The 19,905-nt window shown below is 46.9% G+C and overlaps 1 protein-coding gene across 1 annotated transcript in view; it reads right to left on the reverse strand.

The window, feature by feature from the left end:
- Positions 1-204: 204 nt before the first annotated feature.
- LOC104026858 (myosin-IIIb) overlaps positions 205-19,905 on the reverse strand; it is a 28,178-nt gene continuing 8,477 nt past the window's right edge. Inside the window, exons 8-26 of the mRNA XM_075726367.1 lie at positions 19,707-19,796; positions 18,299-18,407; positions 16,961-17,077; positions 16,419-16,519; positions 15,161-15,247; positions 14,926-14,991; positions 14,487-14,600; positions 13,247-13,381; positions 10,982-11,047; positions 10,584-10,703; positions 9,547-9,687; positions 8,621-8,708; positions 7,407-7,498; positions 7,196-7,309; positions 5,035-5,234; positions 3,224-3,313; positions 2,366-2,531; positions 1,724-2,032; positions 205-255 (exon numbers count right to left, since the gene is read on the reverse strand). Coding sequence (XP_075582482.1) covers positions 205-255; positions 1,724-2,032; positions 2,366-2,531; positions 3,224-3,313; positions 5,035-5,234; positions 7,196-7,309; positions 7,407-7,498; positions 8,621-8,708; positions 9,547-9,687; positions 10,584-10,703; positions 10,982-11,047; positions 13,247-13,381; positions 14,487-14,600; positions 14,926-14,991; positions 15,161-15,247; positions 16,419-16,519; positions 16,961-17,077; positions 18,299-18,407; positions 19,707-19,796 — 2,256 coding nt within the window. The remainder of the gene's footprint in view (positions 256-1,723; positions 2,033-2,365; positions 2,532-3,223; positions 3,314-5,034; positions 5,235-7,195; positions 7,310-7,406; positions 7,499-8,620; positions 8,709-9,546; positions 9,688-10,583; positions 10,704-10,981; positions 11,048-13,246; positions 13,382-14,486; positions 14,601-14,925; positions 14,992-15,160; positions 15,248-16,418; positions 16,520-16,960; positions 17,078-18,298; positions 18,408-19,706; positions 19,797-19,905) is intronic.

Raw genomic sequence — 19,905 nt, forward strand, 5'->3', positions numbered from 1 at the left:
ATCCTCTTCCCTCTGCCAGGATGAGACTGGTCCAGATACTGCAGTCTCAGCCACTGAGACTGGCTGAGTGCTGACTAAAGTTCATTTCTGCAGCAGTCCTGTCTAAAGGCACAGGGCCAGCTGGGTGCAGCAAAAACAAACAAACAAAAAAAAACGAAAAAGAAAAGTCAGAAGTCTGCTGTATATCTGGATACGTTCACCCAATTAGTCAAGGCCCAGCAGCACTGGAAGAGGATAAGACTGAGCCAATTTGACCTGCAAGAAAGTAAAGAAACACAACTCAGTGAAGGACATAAAGAGAGGGCTCCATTCACCAATCCCAGTACAACACACGTGCAGTCATCTATGCAGATCCCACACATTTTGCCTTTCTTCTGCCTAACCTCAGACACAAGGAGCAACCCCTGGGTACATCAATACCCACGTGCAGGAATGAAGCAATTGAGTCAAACACTTCAGGGAGAGGATTTTCTCAGCCATCAAAAGGAAGACAAGACAGGCCCCAGCTAAAGAGCTTTGCTCCAACATGAATTCCTGGGAGCGGAACCGTGCAGGGAACTCGGCAATCCTGGCGCAAGGCTGCAAGGTTTCAGATCTTTCCAGAGGCGTGCAACAGCACCACTACTGCCTCATCCTGCCTTCAGCAACTGAATGGGACAGGGATTTACCCACTGGCTGCACAGGGGAGCTGCTCATCCACTAGATGCTTTAGACAATTAATGCATTGGGCATAGCCAGCTGTGTCACATGGCCCTTCCTCGCCCACTCCATATATTCCTGTAACCCACCCAGTATATTACAGCCTCAGTAACCAGCTGTGTTTCCAGCTGCTGAGACCTTGTTTAAAGTCCTCACAGACTGCTGCCTTTTCTTACGTTCTCAGCCTTGCCTTTGGCTCATTGCCCCTGCCTCCCCACAGGGGTCTCTGCCCAGCACCCACTTCTGATATGTCCCTCTTTCCACAACGTTAAGCCACTGCAGCTGACTATTGTAGCATGCAGATATGCTTTCTGATAGTACTCATCCTTCCAGCCCCAGGCCTCTAACAAACTGTGAGCTCCCTCCAGCAGCCTTCTTATTGTACTGCAAGCACACTGTGTACCACAGGTTCTGGGAACCCAACCTTATGCCGATTTTTCCCATTTTCCTGGTCTCTTTGCAGTCCTGGAATGGAAGCTGGTCACTGCCCTCTGTTTTTCCTGCTCTATTTTGAGGTAGTTGGTGGCCAAGAGATACTCCAGGTGGAGCAGGAAGGGAAGAGCCCCTTTGCTCCTCCATTTCTCGGGGAAGCTGCAATTGCTGTCTGCCCTCTTGTGTGCTGTCTCCTCTTACCGTGTCACTTGGGCTCTACATCCTCAGTGCTGACTGAGAGCTTGACAGCATCTGTCCAGAAGTGTTCAAGGGAGTGGAAGAGAACTGCAGTGAGAAGCAGAGAGACAGCATTAGGAGAGTACTGGCTGGGACGCTGGCCACATCACAGCCACTTCTGTTGTGGACTTTTCTTTGGGCATCTCAGCAAGCCCCTCCGAGGGTCTCCCCCAGCCTGGCACCTCCAATGAACACAATCTTGACCCAAGACCACCAAATAAAACCTGTGACCCAGGAGCTAGGAAACCGAGTGCTACCTGTGGAAGCCTCTCTCCTGACCCTGGGTAGGGCAGTTCCACATGTCACATAGTGGCCATGGGTGGCAAGGCTTGGCACAGGATATGCCCCAGCTCACCTGCTGGATTTCCTGCATTGCCAGACGTATTGAAGCATGAAGGCGAGGGAAGGCTCGCTGGCTGCCTCTCTCCTTGCCTGAACTTGGCTTTGTACTACTCTTGTCCAGGCTTTGTTGGTTTTGGCAGTTCTTGGTCCTCCTGAACCACATGCATCTGCGAACTGTGGCTGCTCCTGACTGCAGAGTAGGTTCGCTGGTGGAAGGACTGGAGGCGCGGAGCTGCTCCTCTGGAGGGGTTTCCCCCTTGGCTGCTGGTGGACCCAGCCCCAGGCACTCTGGATCTTCGTAATCTAAACTCTCACTACTTTTCTGAGGGAGGGAAGAACGGATTCAGCAGTGGCTTGCAGACCCTCCACACAGCCCCAATAGCACAACAAAGAGCAATACCCAGCTGTGACCACTGCTGACACTCAGGGGTAGGGGCATGTCATGCACCCACCAGGGCCTCTCCCCCACCCCAGGACTCCCTAGTGCCCAGCTAGTAGCATTTTCGGGTGCATGCAGAAGAGGCCAAGCTGCTTGGCCAGAATAGGATACTCCCAATAGGAACACAAAAGAGAGATGCTGCTGCAGTGACTCTGTCTGCTCAGGGCACAGTTCATGCCCCATCCCTTTTTCTGGCTGCAGATCCTTGACATTCACCTGCCCGCAGGGAACGGTCAGTATCTCCATGAAGGGCTGGATGCCCACGGTCTGGTGATACCAAATCAGTTCAGTGAGCGAGGCGTGAGCCCGGTCTTCCCCCAGGATGACATAGCGTGCATTGGGCTGCATCTCGATCATGTAGTGTCTGCAGCGGCCTTCACCCCTGGGGAAATGGACAGACAGAAATAGTCATGACATGGGGCCGCAACGTCTCTCTGGGACCCAGTCATTGCCTTCTGCACTTGTTGTCCTAACAGGCCAGATGTGATCAGGAGCCACAGTAACATATATCACAAAAATGCAGAGGATGCACCATGCTGGAGTGTCATACCCTGTGCTAGCAGGAGCTGGAGGAGCAGCAATTTCCCCAAAGTCAGTGTCAGGAGAAACCCAGCAGCCATAAGCAAACCCCAGCAGACTGTACCACCTTCCATGCCTGTTGTCCATGTTAAAACTCTGCCCTACCCCTTTCCTGAGGCTGTACAAAGACTATGCCCTTGTAGCACTCTGATTGCCTCTCCTCAGGCCCTCCTCTAGACTCACTCTAGACTCATCTCCTCTGCTCCAGTCAATGCTTCTTCCAACTTGGTTTGCCCACTCAACCATATAGCACAGCCCAAGCAGGACCTGCACCCTTGGAGCCGCAGCACCCCACCCACAAGTAGATCTAGTTTTTGGCAAGAGGCAGACTCCGCAGTGTCCTGTCTTCTACTCCAAACTGTCTGAGGCACCCGCAACAGGAGAGGCTGAGCATTATCCTCTCTGGACTTGTCCGTGGAGGAGGTTAACTCCTCCAGCCATGCATTTCTCAGTTTAGAACCTTCTTTTTCCTTCTCTGCAAGGCTTATTACCTACCTGTACGTCAAGGTATAGCCCGGTCGGCTCTGGCTGATCCGAACAAGGAAGCAACCCAAAGGCTTGTCAGTCAGCAAGTTTTCAGCTTCCCTGGAAGCAGGAGAGAGTTTTTCAGCAGACAGTGAGCAGCTGCCTCTGTGCAGGGATTCCCGTCCTATCTCATGTGCTGCCATGGTAGTGCTCCCAGTCCACAGGAAGGCCAGCATCTGCCCCATGTGTTCCTAGCTAGAGGCTTCCAGGCTCAAGCCTGCTGGTACAAGGAGGCATTAGCAGGCTGAGGAAGCACAACACTCTCAGCCAGACCCTCTCCAAGCAGAGCTGCTCCAAACCTGCTCCTGCAGTCTGATTAGTGCAACAGTTGCTTTCCAGCATCACTGAGATGAGGAGGCTGTGCACAAATGCATTTCTCATGTTCCAGGGCTGACGGAAGAAGTCAGGATACTGTGGGGTAGTGGTGCTCAGCACAAGGTAAGCCCAGTGCCTTGGAAAAACACCAACTTGGATTACACCAGCCTGGCTCTCTAAACTTCCTGCTGGAAGGACGTCTTCCCCCTCTCTGCCCAATAGACAAAGCACTGCTTTGTGCTTGTCATACGCCCTGCTTGAGGCTAAAGGTGACTGCAAATCACCAGTGCAGTTTGGGATTGCTCTGGCTGCTGTGTTACATGAGGCTGAGCTTACACTGCTGTATGGAGACTTAAATCCAGCAATAGGAAGCACCACTTCAAAAGTATCTAATCTTCACTGTCTTTGGGAAGGATCTGCTATGTCCTTCATTGTGAAGTGCTCATGGCTAGCCTATATTCGAATTCAGACAGTTTTGTCTTCCAGGCACTAGTCCCTCTCCTGTATTCTTGGATCTGTGGACAAAAGCATTAATGCAGGTGGGGGACCTGTTAATTACCTTAAAAAAAGAAAAAAAAAATGCAGCTACCAGGGAGTTGTCAGCTACTGTAGTGTCCTTTATTAAGCTAACGTGCTGTATAATGTAGCTGAGTAATGTTCACACTGATAAGCTGACAAAATCCAGGAACTTGTGATCTAACAAGACTAAAGGAGACTTGCAGCTTTAACAGAAAAAAGTTACAAACTGGAACAAGATGATAAGGGTGTTCAGATGACAGGCACGCTTGGCAGCAATGCCCACACACAAATCCCACCAAATAAGGGACACTGGCAGTTAGCAAGCATGCAGTACCATAGACTAATTTGCACACAGGGGAGACTACAGCCAGAAATTCTGATGTCTACCTGCTAACCTCATTGTCTTGCTCCTATGTGATCACTGGCATAATCAGTATTTCTCTGATTATCACACTGCTTGGAAAGTAGTGCTTGGCTCAGCCAAAAGAGTGAAGTGCGAGGTACTTCTGAACTGAGAACTGAGATATGAGAACAGTCATAATGAGTCAGACCAAAAGTCCATCTTCATTCCATATCATGTCTCTGCAAATGGACCACAACAGGGTAAACACATGCATGTATTTCCTCTCCAAGTACTTTCCAAGCCTCCTTTCCCTGCACAGGATTCTATATTTAGGAACCCACAGTGGACTTGTTTCCGGTGAGTTTCCACAGTGTTTCCCTGGACCCATGTAAACTTTCAACATTTTCATCCTGTGATGGGGAGTTCCAAGCTTCTGCCTAAGGGTTTGAAGCTCACAGCCTAGAAGTGAAAAGTTATGCAGGTCACCTGTTCCTTAAGGAGGCAAATCCTGGCAAATTCAACCTACGCAGTCCTCCTAAGGACACAGCAGCTTCTGCCTGCCTGCCACAGCCCAAGCTGCAGCCACTGTGTCCAGCATACTCACCTCCGGCTGATCATTCCATGAAGCCAGCTTGGAAAGGCCCCATCATCCTGCATGACCTTCTGGGCCTGCGTCTCTTTGAACCAGCGGAGAGTTGCTCCTCTCTTGAGTCTCCTCATTTTTGCCTCTTCTCCAGTCTGTTCCTCTGTCCCCAGAACAGGGCGAGGCGCAGAAGGGTCCAAGAAGTTATCAAAAGGAGTGAACTGAAAGTGGGGAGAGGGGGAAAGTAGGCATGAAAGCAAGGTCAAAGGCAGGGGACCTTTGAAGGGATCACTTTGGTAGTGATCCCATTCCTGAGTCCCTTAAGACAAGATCAGTTGCAAACTATCAAATGCTGCTTTCAGTTCCTCAAAGTTCCTGACCACACTTTTTAACTAACCACAGTAGGAAAGGACTACTCTCACTTCTCATAACAAGAATGGCAATGTTCTCCTGGGACCACATGCAGGAGAACATGTGCATGCAGAAGGTGGAAGGAACAGGGAAACAGCACACCTGGCTAAGGGGCCCCAAGCAGAGCCAATATTGCTACCTCTGTTAGTTTGCTGCGTGGCCGTGGCACTGGTGGCTGTGATGGCTTATCAGGAGGATGGGGACAAGGCTGAGGGTGCCTCTTTCGTGGCATGGGGACTGGAAGGGAGATTCTTTCTGCAACAAGAGGAAAGAAGTAGATGAAATCTAGCATCCAAGACCCATGAGACCCATCCTCCACGTGCCCAGGATAGGAACAGGCTCTGCTGCACAGAGTGTGTGGGAAAGACACAGCTTCACACTCCTCCCAACACAGCCAGGCAAATGACCTTCACCATGCTGCTTCTGCTCCTCACAGAGAAAGCCACATTTTCAAATGGCAGAAACGTTGGCACCTCCCTGCCCACTGCATCATTGGAGCCCCCAGCCCCAGCAGAGCCGAGGGCAGGCCACCATCACCTGGAGCTTACAGCACTTTGAGGTGATCATCGCACGAGTGGCCACGCACAGGGGCAGTGGGAGTGGGAGCAACTCACTCCGAGCCTCTGCTTCCGCTGCCAGCTGCCGGCTTCTTTCTCGCTCTGCCTCCTCCTGTAGCCGCTGTGCCTGAGCTCTCAGCTCAGCCACCAGTTTTAGGTAACTCTTCCTGTATCTGAATCCCCTGAAAACTGTTCAGAGAAAAGCTGTGGTTAGAAAAAAAGTGCTTATCGTGCCTTTGTCACTCCCTGGGAGAAGCACACTGGGTGATATTCCTTCATCCAGTGCAAAGCCCTTGACACTTCAATCACATTAATAAAGAGCAATGCAGACTCTACTTGAGCAGGCAGTCAAAACCATGTGAGAACTATTTCTGCTTTCTAAGCTGCCAGATCACAGATTTAAAAAAAATCAAATTACAGATCTAAGTTCTCAATGCCAAGACACTTAGCTTATCTAAAAGCCAAAGTCTCACAGAAGGGCCTCTGTTAACCGTCTATGTCCCCACCCTTCAGACACTACTCAGTAAAAGCAAAGCTCTTCCATGCAGGAGACGGAATTTCCTTGGTGTCAGCCCACATGATAACCTTTCCCATAAGCAGCCATCACTGGATTCACCAGGAGCTTTAGAGACATTGCAGTATCCTGCCTACTCTACCAGGTACTAAAGACATGAACTGAAAGCCTCACTCCCTCATTTCCCACTACCCACACACCTTCCCCACGGATGACAACAAGGCACAGCATGTGACAGTCTGATGTTTGTCATACTGTATGGTGCATAGCTGGAAGCTGCTCAGATGCTTCAGCAGTGCAACAACCCGTACAGAAGAGAAGTACAACAGAGAGGGACCAGGCAGGATGACAGCCTTCTCCTCCTGGTTGCACAGTCTTCATGGAGCCTGTGCAGAAGGAAGTACCAAACTGCCCACAGTGCCTGCTCTGGAGAAACAGGCTGCCAGAGCAGATGCTACCTGGAAAAGAAAGAAAAAAACCCCACACCAAAACAAAACTTCTTCCCTTCTGCCTGTCTCTGAAAGAAAGAACAAAATCTGCTTCACTCATCTTCTTTTCCCTCTCCTCAGTTCAACACCACTCACAAACAAGCCCTGGCTCCAAAGGACGGTTACTCAGATCCTGGGATGCAGCCAAATCATATGCTTGCCCTGCTCAGTTCAGTTATCCTGCACATGTGCTTTCCCTTTCCAAGGCTCACACTGATGGCTCTTCCTGACTGAGGATGAGCACTGAGGAGGTGGGCATCTGCAATAAGCACTCTGACTCCACAGGGCCTTGACATGGACATGGCGTCTGCCTGCCTTTCTGTCATCTGCAAAGGTGCAACAGTGGAGCAGGGACTGGAGAAAAGTTTTTCCTTGCCTTGGTCTGAGATCAGAGTTGAGGGATTCTTCTGCCCCAGTGCTCACCTTTCTGTATGACAACTGCTGCTCTTTCCAGTCGCTCCACATACTTTGCCAGCTGTTCCTGGTGCCAATATTTAAAGAAAAGTCGTGACTTCCTGAGAAGTTGGGGAAAGAAAGAAGCAGTGAAAAACAGTTTGTCTAAACTTGCATCCAATCATCCTTTGAACAGGCCTTTCCCACAGCCACAAAGTTCTCCCTGAAGAGAACCAGATAACAGTCTACATGTATAAAGTCTCTGCAGTTCAGGCCCCTCATTCCCAGCAACAGTGATCCACACCTACCCACATATCCAGCCTGTCAGCTCTGTACTTTGCAGTATCTCCAAGCAGCTGAAAGAGAGGAAAAAAGTGAAATAAATAATTTTCCACCCAAAGTGAACACCATGCAGCCAGTGGTTTTAGATGCATAAAGGGGGAGAAAGTGTCTCAATGATTTTGCATTACATTCTCTGTCCCCTATCACCCGATCACATTCAGTAACTGGCTGTCAATCTGTAGTGCTCCTTGAGGATCATATTCAGGAGGATCACATTCAGGAACATCAGCAAACGGGTTTCCTAGAGGCAGATTTCCTTCAACTCCCTGGCAGGCAATTCTGCAGAGCCTATTTTATTCTCAGAACTGTTTCCTCATTTCATTTCCAAGCTCTTTGGAGCACACAAGTTGCAAGTTTAGCACTGCAAGACTTCCAGAAGAAAGTCTGTTCTCCAATTCCAGTTTCATTTTGCAGACTCCAGTGATAAAATATGTGTCACTCTGAAAGATTCACCAACACCTGGAACTGAAAGCAATACTCTAGCTGTACCACACAGACAGCTGCCTCCCTCTGCCTGCAAATCCAGGCTGCGAAACCATAGTTGCACTTTTTGCTAGTATCCCACATAGCAAAGCAGAAGTGGTTTTCCTTCTATCTCAGCCATCTTCCGCTGTGCCATAATCTATATCCAAAGTAATTCTTTTCTCAAAAAGTATCCTGATTTTTCTGTCTGAAAACACACTGTGAAGCCTGTCTACCATCATCTTTCTCTCATCCATAAGATTCTCTCTTGACTTGGGTCTCAATTGGGTTTGCAATTCTTATTAATTCAGTATCATCAGTAACTTCAAGGAAGCTCTGTGAAGGCTGGAGGAGCTACTGCCAGGAGACAACTTTTCCAGGAGAACATTCAAATGTTTTTCTTAAAAGACAAAAAAAAAAAAATCAGCTGACCGCCCTACCTGCTTCATTTTCACTATCAGTCACAATTGACCATGGCAGGAAGGAGGGACTGGGAAAGTGGAAAAGAAGAGGTGGGGAGTTGCTGCCCTAGATGTAGGAAGTAAAAAGCTGACAGAGTAAGACCGCAGAGCTGGAGGGATATTTATGTATGTAAGGAACAGTCAGGTTCTTAAAGTGCTGGGGGTATGTTATGCCTGTACACATAAAAAATTCTTGGACCAGAAACATCCTTTCTAGCACAGAAGATATTCAGTGCTGGCTGCTCACTCAGCATTGTGTTTATCTTCTTCTTCTCCATGAGGCCATCAGGAAAAAGCCTGGAGAGGCACCTGGCAACTGTGCTGAGCCCCTGCCATACTGAATTCAATGTATGAATTGAAGGTGTCCCTTGACCACTATTGCGACTCCCTAAATTGAGTACATTGGCCAGTTCTCATTCCACAGAATAGCAAGGCTTTATAGTAATTGACTTGAATCGCTACATAGCAATTCAAGAAAGATTTCATTCATCATTGTACCAAATGCTTTTTAAACACTAACTGTCCTTGCCTAGGGATTTGTGTTCCCCATCACCACAAAAAACCATCCTCCCTTTGTCCCTTTTACTCAGTTTGCTACGCTACTCTGAGAGCAAAATTCTCTGAAGAACAAACTGGATTGCACATAACAAAGGAAGGGTTCCTACCTTTCTTTTGTGAGGGAAACATCTGGTTTAACTAGAAGAATTCCATATCTGTGAAAAACAAACCAATACAGCAAGGTAAGAGCCACATCCTTGATGTGCTGAGCTGATCCATGTCATGCTCACAACAAACAGCAATAAATCACTGTCTTTCCCACTCAGCCTCCCACAGCAAATGAGCCCATGATCTCAGGCACATGAACTTTAAAGAAGCTGTTTCACTCCTTGTCCATATCTGGTTACCTGGGTCGCTTCCCTAACAATATCTAACAAGGAACATTCAGAGGTTTTAACAAACCTTTCAGCAAATTCCTTAAATGAGGGTCTCCAGGAGAAACCATTTCTTCGGATACGGATTGTCTCCAGCAGTCCATTGTACCGGAGCTGAAGCAGCACCACAAAGAGGATCAGAGAATCAAACAGAAATGGATCATTAGGACATGTGGTTTGTTTCTCTGCAGCCAGAAATGCCTTCATTCAGCCCTAAACTTCCCTAGTTCAAACAAAAAGTTCCTTTCTAAAATGCTTCCTTGGTTAAAGACTGGATTTACCACATCCTGTAACTCTGATGATTAACCCCTCTCAGTTAAAAGTTGTAAACCATAAAAACCAATGACTGAAATAATTTCACCTTCCAGCCATGGGTACTGCTTTGCTGCTGACCCTTAGAGGATAGCCTTTTACTTCCAAATCTGGACAAAGAAGTACTCTGAGGCACAGATGAACTTCCCTCTTAATCCTATCCTTTCTTATATACATTAAACAGGCCACAGAGCTTTCTGAACTCTTCTGCTCATTTTTAGTATTCTTTAAAGCATCTGGATCTCAGACCTGGCACAATATCCAAAGACAGACATATCAGCATATTTCAGCTCCTATCAAAGCGATCCCATCTTGACTCCTATTCAGAGTTGCCCTGGCTGATGGGTGAGAACAGTCTCCTCTGGGAAGCATCATTTTTTCTGGAGTACTGTCTGTACCAGTCCCCACCCAGGATATGCAAAGATGAATCCTAGTGTGTGACAAGCAGATCTCATTGCATTAATGAAAAAGAAATGGGAAAGAACTAAGATTGCAAAACCTGGACCTAGCAGCCTGTGTCACAAAAACAACCAAGTACGCAGAACCTTTACATGCATAGAAAGTGTGCCTACTCTTTCTCTTGCAAGAGGAGACTCAGACCAGTCAGCTTCCAGCTATCTCCAAAGCCTTTTGATGGGGTCTGTCCACCCCACTGAGATGTGGTAAAAGTACCTGTAAAGGACACTGCTTTTCCTCACCTGCAGCAGCAGCACCTGGTTGTCCACCATACCTGGCTGCTTCTGGCTGTTGGGCTTTATACAGCGCACAAAGTGCGGGCTGGAAGAATACATCCTCTCCATGAGCACCATCAGGGAATGCTGGTGAAGGCAGAGAAAGATCAATAGCCCAGCAAGCCAAAGCACTGCCAGAGCCCAGCATGCAATATCCTGCAGCAAGAACTGTTTTCCCACCCCTCAGCAATTTCTGAGGCTCTGATAACAACCGGCTCATACCCACCATGATCAGCTGTGCTTGACACCCAGAAAAAAACCCCTCTACATGCAGGATGCTTTAACTGTGTTTAGCAGCCTGGAAGCTCTCACTAAAATTTCACTGCACTAATCTCAAGGGGCACTGCAGGGCAGCAATACTTTACCCGGAACTGAGCTCCGGCAGACTGTTTTCGTGTGCTGTTGAACTTATCAGCTGCTCCTGGTATGACCTGAAACCAGACCCAAACAAAAGATCACCCCTGAAAGAAAGCGCTTGATTGCCATCCAAAGAGCTCTGCTGGAAGGCAGATGCAAAAAGGGGAGAGAATGGATTTCAGGGGAGGGAAGACAAGTTAAACATATCAGCAGAAGCAAGCAGAAAACCCAGAAAAAAACAAAGGAGAAATTGTTGCAAGCAGATTGCTGTCTGCTCTTATTTTCAACCAATTTGTCTGCTCTCATTTTCAGCCAGTTTCTCAAATAATAAATATCAGGTAACTATGCCATCATTTATCAATTGCCATGTGGACCTGAAGTGCAATACCTTGGCTTTCACATGAGGCATCAATGTCCCTGTCCTGGAGACAGTGGCTGGAAGAACAGAGACAATAGTTAGTTTTGTACCTTTGCTTGCAATCAACCATGTCTAAACATTCAATCACTTCATACACAAGTCTCCCTACAAATACTGAATCACAGAAGGGCATTAGGTTTCACCATGTGGAAATACAAGGAAAGAGCTAAAGAAAGGGAGAAGAAAATGCAAATATATAGAATCATAGAATCGTTTAGGTTGGAAAAGACCTTCAAGATCATCCAGTCCAACCATTAACCTACACTACCAAGTCCACACTAAACCAATCAAGGGTAGACTAGACTAAACCATGTCCCGAAGTGCCACATCTACCCATTTTTTGAACACTTCCAGGGATGGTGACTCCACCACCTCTCTGGGCAGCCTGTTCCAATGCTTGACTACCATTTCTGTGAAGAAATTTTTCCTAATTTCCAACCTAAACCTCCCCTGGCACAGCTTGAGCCCATTTCCTCTCGTTGTATTGCTAACTACATGGGAGAAGAGACTAACACCCACCTCACTACACCCTCCTTTCAGGTAGTTGTAGAGAGCGATAAGGTCTCCCCTCAGCCTCCTCTTCTCTAGGCTAAACAATCCTCTTCTCTAGACTAAACAATATGAAGCATTCAATGCAGGCAATATTATTTTCTACCACTGAGAAGACAAGGCAATCAGGTTATTGAACAACTGTAAATGACCTTCAAAAGAAGTATCATCAACAGGCATCTAACAATGCAGAAAAAAAGTACAGATTGCAAAAGGGAAGCTCATTTACAGCAGTAAAGACAGGAGGTTGTATCAAGTCAGATAGCTTAAAACTAATTCAGTGACAAGATGAAAAATTCAGAGAAGTTGAATTTAATGAAGGATCTAATGACACTCTTGCACACCCTTGATGCAACAGTCTCATGTGAATCATAAAATCACAGAATGGTTGAGGTTGGAAGGGACCTCTGGAGGTCATCTGGGCCAACCCTTTGCTCAGCAGGGCCACCTAGAGCCAGCTGCCCAGGACTGGACAACCAATCTGAGAACAGGCTATCTCTGCTGTTCATGAACTTTCAAAGAGTTGGGACTAGACTAAGTTATCTTGGTAACAGTGTGGAAGTGGTAATGAAGAAAGATACTCCTGAGCAGAAGAGCTAAAAAACACAGTGGAGAATAGAAATTAAATTCATCAGTTACTTGTAAATCCCAGAAAGTGACATGGACTGAACAGGACAGGAAAAAAAAAAAAAAAAGCAGAAGCACTGTGTTCAGACAGACAAATTCCAAGGAAGCATGCACCTGACTTTTCTGTAAATGTTTACTTTTACTCCCTTTACTTTCAGCCTTGGAGACTCTGGGGGCGTATCAATAACTGGAAAAAGGGAGTGTAGTGGTGGGAAAAAAATAATGTACGCCCTCAGAGTTTTTTTAACAAGTTGTACCTGAAAAACATAATATGTTTGAAAAGGATAATCTCTATGCTCATGGCCTTACAGCACTCTGTTTTCAGTGTGAACAGCTAGAAGCTATGACCTTGTCCAGCTTCATTTCTAGACAAGACAGAGCATATGGAAAGAGCCAGTGGAAACAGTCCTGTACTGACTCTGGAAAAGATGGGCTATCTGATCTGAGGGAAGACATCTGAGCAGTGGCTAATTCTCTGGAAGAGGATACAACCTGCCTTGCTTTCTGGGGGGGACGACAAACAGCTCCGACAGCTCAGTATATGCCAGCAGACCTACCCCAGGCTGCAGCCTTCTCAGAGTCTCCAGGGGCTGCCAGCTGTGAAACACATTCATAGCACACTGAGACTCATCCCCACACTTAACTCTTGCCAAGGTGGGCCTTGATTCATGTGGGATACCCTATCATAGCAGAGGGACTTGCCTGTGAACAGCAGACTGAGCAAGGGGGTCACACTGTTGATGAAGAGCCCACGGATGTTGGCTGGCAAGGTGTCTCTGTTCTTCTCTAGAAAGCCCCCAGCAGTATATTGTACCTAGGGGAAAGGGCAGCAAGTCACTAAGGCCGGCAATGCTCACAGGCTTGCTGTGAAAGCCACCTCCACAGCTTGCCAGGAGCAGCTGTTAAACTGAATGTACACTGGCTCAAATGTGAATTCTGTACACTGGCTTGCACATGAATTTTGTAAATGCATATGCACTGCATTCAAATGCAAATCCTGAGGAACAATACCCTGTGGATGGCACTGAGGCATTAGAACCACAGGAGTGCAATATAACACTGAGACATCCACCTTTTCTTGTTCTCCTTCACTTGATTATGAAGTTTCATTTACTTTTGGTTTATGCTTCACTCTCTTCCTTGCTCTCCCCGTCTTCCCTTTGAATAGGCTTCCATCCTGTTGTCATGCATCCCCTTGTTTCTCTTGTTGCCTTCCTTTCTCATCTCCAGCCTGCCACTCTCCTTGCTTTATTAGGTGTTAATTTTTGTAATAAAGAATGTCAGAAGCAATAACTTAGTCAAAAATGGTGAGATTAGATTACTAAATTGCATATTACAATGACCTGAATTGTCATGTCTGCTTCTGCTCCAAAAATTATCTCCAATCAATTCAACATATTTGGGCCAGTGCTTTCTAAATTGGCAGCAATAAGGTTACATGCATAGTCCTAAACCCCAAGCTGCTTAGATACCATTGAACGTATAAATAATTGTCTCTACTTCCCAAACACCTGGCTGCTCTCACTGCATTCCTCAGTGCTTTCAATAAAATAGTGACTGCTACGCTCTGGAACCCGATAGGTAAAGGTAAAGCCATTAGATGGTCCTTTGGTGCTGCACAGTGGATGCAAGGCTTTTATTTTATAAAGGACTATTTTAAGACTAGAGCTCCAATAGAATGAGATTCTTCTCACACTCTATGCTTCCCAGAGGTAGCCCCACTTCCCTCAGGGGTCCTCTCTTCCTATACCTTCTACAGAAATCCCAGGGAATCCTAGAAGACAAGTCCCTGGGAACACACCACTTCTGTTAGATCATTGTCGGACCATACTCCTTAACATTAAAGCCTGATTTGTCAAGCAACACATTTCCCCCCTCCTATAGGTTACAACAGCATTCTTCCTGCAAACAATACATACTTTCCCAGCATAATGAATGATACTGAAGCCCAAAACATGGCCTCGGCCTGGCTGGAAGTTTAAATTCCCCTTGAAGGTGCTGTTTAGTTTATCCACGAATGTCTTATCAGTTGCCTGCAAGAAAGCAGATTTCATAATCAAACGATAAGGCTGCAACAGAGACCTGATCAGGGCACATGGAAGCAAAACAAAGTGTTGGAAGTGGCCCTGGCTGTGCAACAGCTTCACACTGTAGTCTCTCTCTGACTCTTCACAGGGATGCCAGTATCTTTAGACTGTCCCTGATCTGTCTGTCCTGTCTCATCAGTCACACATGGGAACACTTCTGCTCATCCTGCTCTTTAAAGTCATACTCCAACATAAGAGCTCTCTCTGCAGCCTAGATATTTATTGCTACATTCCCCCCCACTATTTTCTCTGCCCCCTATCTCATGTGTACCTGAGGGAATGCACTCTGCTCATCCAGAAGAGACAGGAGCCCAAGTGGCTTGGCCAGGAGCAGATTCTGCAGGGAAAGGAGACACATTACACGTAGCTAAAGCAGCACAGGGCATCCACTCCCACCTACACCACCCTTTGAAGAAGTTATTCCCAGGTGCATCTCCTCCCTATGACAGCAAGACTCCTCTCTTGGCTGGATGGAGCAATTCTCTTCTGTCAGTCCTCTCACTCACCAGAACAGGTTCATTATTTTTGAATGTGATAGTCTCCCAAGGCAGCCCTTCTTCCTTATAGGCAGCCTGCTCCAGTTGGAAAATGTGCTGAAACAGAGAGAAAAGAGGTTGATGCATGCAGCAGATTTGGCTAGACGACCCTGAACACCTTCCTTCCCACCCTGAACAGAGGGCAGAGGCGTGGCTCTCTCACTCACGGCATGAGAGGCCCAAGATGAAACTGCTGTTCTGCATGTTCATCCATAGGCCTGTCCTTCACTGATGCTGGTGCGTAAAGCAGAACACTTCTTAGAGTGTAAGTGTCCCCGCCCTGCCAACTTTGGTCACTACTTGACCCTCCTACTTAGAATCATAGAATCATTTAGGTTGGAAAAAAACTTTAAGATCACCAAGTCCAACCATTAACCTAACATTACCAAGTCCACACTAAACCATCTCCCAAAGCACCACATCTACACGTCTTTTAAATACCTCCAGGGATGGTGACTCAACCACTTCCCTAGGCAGCCTGTTCCAATGCTTAACAACCCTTTCTGTGAAGAAATTTTTCTTTATATCTAATCTAAACCTCCCCTGGCACAGCTTGAGCCCATTTCCTCTCTTCCTATTGCTAACTACTTGGGAGAAGAGACCAACACCCACCTCACTACAACCTCCTTTCAGGCAGTTGTAGAGAGCAATAAGGTCTTCCCTCAGCCTCCTCTTCTCCGGCCTGAACAATCCCAGTTCCCTCAGCTGCTCCTCATCAGGCCTGTGCTCCAGACCCTTCACCAGCTTCGTTGTCCTTCTCTGGACACACTCCAGCACCTCAAAGTCTTTCGTGTACTGAGGGGCCCAAAACTGGACACAGTATTTGAGTTGAGGCCTCCCCAGTGCCGAGTACAGGGGGATGGTCACTTCCCTGCTCCTGCTGGCCACACTATTCCTGATACAAGCCAGGATACTGTTGGCCTTCTTGGCCACCTGGCCACACTGCCGGCTCATGTTCAGCCGGCTGCCAACCAACACCCCCAGGTCCTTTTCCACTGGGCAGCTTTCCAGCCACTCTTCCCCAAGCCTGTAGCATTGCATGGGGTTGTTGTCTCTTCTTCCTTCCCTGCCCCAGTGGCTCTCCTAACACAGCAGGGAAGGTTGCTGCTTTCTACCCTGCTTCACTAATCACCATTTCTGTCCTCCCAGGCAATGCCTTCATATGCCAGGTAGATCAGTGCTCTGCTTTCTCTGCCACATAAGGTGAGATCACCCGCAGCAGACTTACATGGTTGAAGAAGTGCTGCAGCTGCTCATTGGCCAAGTTTATGCAAAGCTGTTCGAAACGATTCACTGCAAAGTTTTCAAATCCAAAAATATCCAAGATACCTAAAAGAGGGAAGATGAGCACATCATGGAGCCCACAGACCATCCCAGCAGACAGCTGCGTACCACAACACACAACTAAATCTCCCACCACCCAGCTCTTCTGGCATAGGGAAACCCCAGTCAAGTCACCAGCAGCACCTCTCCCATAACTCCTCTTGAAGAACTAGTTAGGAGAAGCCCCACTGCCACCCCCGGCTCCTCTGCAAAGCCAGAGTGCCCCAGAACTACAGCTTCACAGTAGCTTCAGACCAACCAACTGCTCAGAGTTGGCCAAGGCCCTACAGACTTCATGATGCTGACTAGCATCTCCACCATGATCATGTCTTTGATAATGGATCCCTGCATGCAATCTCTGCAAAACCTCATATTGTGCCTTTCCTTCGTCGTGGCTGAGGGTCGCACATTTGAGGACAGAACAGGAGCAAGGCAAGCAGGACTCACCTATCTCCCTCAGTTCCACCTCAGGATCCACGTTCTCAGCCAGCAGCTCATTGATTTTGCAAACGATCCAGCCAAATACTCGGCCATATGCCACCTTTGCAATGGAGTCCCGAGCATCTGCACAGAGAGAACAACAGCAGCTCACTGAAGCTCTTCAAGGAGAGCAGGGAACACAGCACACAAGCTGGCTCAATACATCCACCTCTAGCAACAATGTCTAGTGGTTTATGAAGCTATTTTAAAGATCAGATAAATATTTGGTATCTGATTGTCCCTGCCCTCTGTAAGCTCAAAACCAGCTCTTTCATTCTGAAATCTTCACAATCTTTCTACATGATCAGATATGGCATACTAGGGCACTTGTGAGACCAACTAAAATGGAAAATTTCCTTTCTGAAAGTCCAGCCACTTTTCAGAATAGCCAGAGACTTGCTTTCCCCTCTGCAGGTCTACTGAGTATGGATCTGCTCACTGCTAAACCAAGTGAGAGGCCCCAAGTTGTACTTGGAAAATTGAATGGTTCTGTTCCTCCTAGCCCACAGCTGCCAAGTGTTTAAACGCTGTGGGCAAGAGGAGGGTGCAACTGATGGAAAACTTGCTGATGTTCTAAGAAGAAGGAGACCAAATCAACATGACCTACTGCATGATGCACCTACTGATGGGAGATGTTTATTTTATTGTCTAGAGAGATGCAAAATAAGACATTTGGGAAACCCAACTAGCTAATTCCCCATTTTCAGTTTTTTCTTTCATTTATTTTAAGCAATAACCAGGAAATCCTGGGATTTCATGCCTTTTTAAAAAATCTTTAAAATCTTTTAACTGAACCTTTTTGTGCAGATTGTCTTGGATTATTTTATTTTCTTACTGAAAGGGAAAATAACACCTTGTGCTTGCTACTTTAATATACTCCCTTCACCTCACTCCTTCCCCGATACTGTGCTATCTCATTGATTCTCTCAGTTATTTCTCCACCTACTACCTAGAGGTCTGCACACTGCCAGCATGCTGCAACAGGAGCCTTCCCCTCTTTTGTACAAATATAGATGGAGTTTCCCTTTAGGCTGGACTGAGGGAGAAAGCAAGGCTAATTCCTTGGTTTCTCATTTAATCTCTGCAGTCTCCTAGAGATCAAACAAAAGCAGCATTCATGGACCTACATGTCAGTAAGAGACTAAACATATAAACACTGATATACTTGCCTCTGTGCAAGAGGAATGAAGGGGCACGGACAGACATCTTTGTTCTCAACAAGCTGCACATGTGTGGGGACACCCTTCCACCAAATATTGGTCACTTTTTCTAGCCAGCACATCTGCAATTCATTACGTTTCTTACCTTCTGCCTGCTGTTGGGTGTGAAAACGCTGAATCTGCTCGCCTCGGGTCACTGACATTGTACAAATAAGGCATTTTAAAAGTTCATCTTCTTGGACTCCAAACTGACCCTGGGAGAGAGGAAATAGATGAGGACAGTCAATAGTAAACCCTTTTTCTACATGTGGGGATTGCATCTCCTTGTGTCTGTGCAACACCCAGTGTAATGGGGTCATGATTCAGATTCAGGCCTTTGAGCTCCACTGTAAGGCAAATACTACTTTTAACATCTCACAGCACTGGAGTCAGATGCGGGCTCTGAGATCTGCATTATCCCTGCCGTGACCAAGCTCACTCTTGTGCTCTTTCTGAAATGCTTTCTGTTTTGTTCTCCCAGTGCTGCCACCTTTCACCTTCTTTGGGAGCCACATCAGTCCCTGCCGAGTGGTTTAATGACTTACTGAACAGCACCACACAGAGGTGACTGTGCAGGTGCTGAGGGTTCTGAGCTTCAGCAGACATCAGAGTCACAGAAACCCACAACAGACAGGAAATAAAAGGAACTCAAACACCACCGAACCCCTCAGTGACTGCTTTAACAGGAATTCCCCTCCTGTGGGCAAAAAACAATGAGCAGACTTTAAGAAGACAAAAAGAAGTTGGCTGCTGAACAGATGTAGGTGGTTGTTTCAGGTATGGTGTAGGAGGGAAACAGGCAAAGACATGAGAATGAAACCAAAAACCAAGGGTGCTGGGATTTCAAATAGGTCAAAATAAAAAGACACAGAAAAAGCAGAAATATGTCATGCTTTTCTGTTCTGTGTTGTTAGCAAAGCAAGATAATGTATCCATCCCATATAATAAAAATGGGATGGTGCTGGGGAATATATACTTCTTAGTCTGCGATAATTTCATGTGAAATAGTAGAATGTTTAATTCTGGATAACCAACAAAAAATGATAGCAGTTAAGGTGGTAACCTTGGACAGGATCTGTCAAAACCAGAGAACTAGTGTTCAGATACTGCACACCTGAATTTCTTCAAGGCCTCATCACACTGAGTAACATACAACATTTCATTTTAAAAAGCTTGTGTTGTATGAAGTCAACAAGACACGTGTAATACTGACATATGCAAGACACTGGTTCTAGACATGCGAGAAATAGAAGCTGGGAAGTGTCTCTTTGGGAATGAACAGCAGTGAACACAAATGCAGTTGTGGGGCCATACTGTGCATTTCTGGGAAAAACTCCTTGCTCTTCAGGACCCTTCACACTGTGAGGCAGAAATGTCCTGTGCCATCTCTGGCAGGAGCAGCTCCTGCAGTCATACTGCCAGTGGGAACCAGCATCATACCCATTAGGTTTCTGTCAGTTTTTCTTGTGACTCACCGCTGCAGCCTGCAGCCATCCCCGGGAGGCTTCACTCACTTTTACAGACCCAGTGCTCTCCTCAGGCTCAAAGGTCACGTTGCCCAGAGACAACACACCAGCCAAGATAGCCTGCATGTCCACTTGCTCCTAAAACACAACAGAAGGGAGACTGAAAACCTATCAGCATGTAACATATGCAACATGGAGGCCCCAGAAGTCAGAGAACTGAGGGAAAGGCACAGGCAGCCTGTGGGAA

The sequence above is a fragment of the Pelecanus crispus genome, chromosome Z (assembly GCF_030463565.1).
Source record: "Pelecanus crispus isolate bPelCri1 chromosome Z, bPelCri1.pri, whole genome shotgun sequence".
Lineage (NCBI taxonomy): Eukaryota > Metazoa > Chordata > Aves > Pelecaniformes > Pelecanidae > Pelecanus > Pelecanus crispus.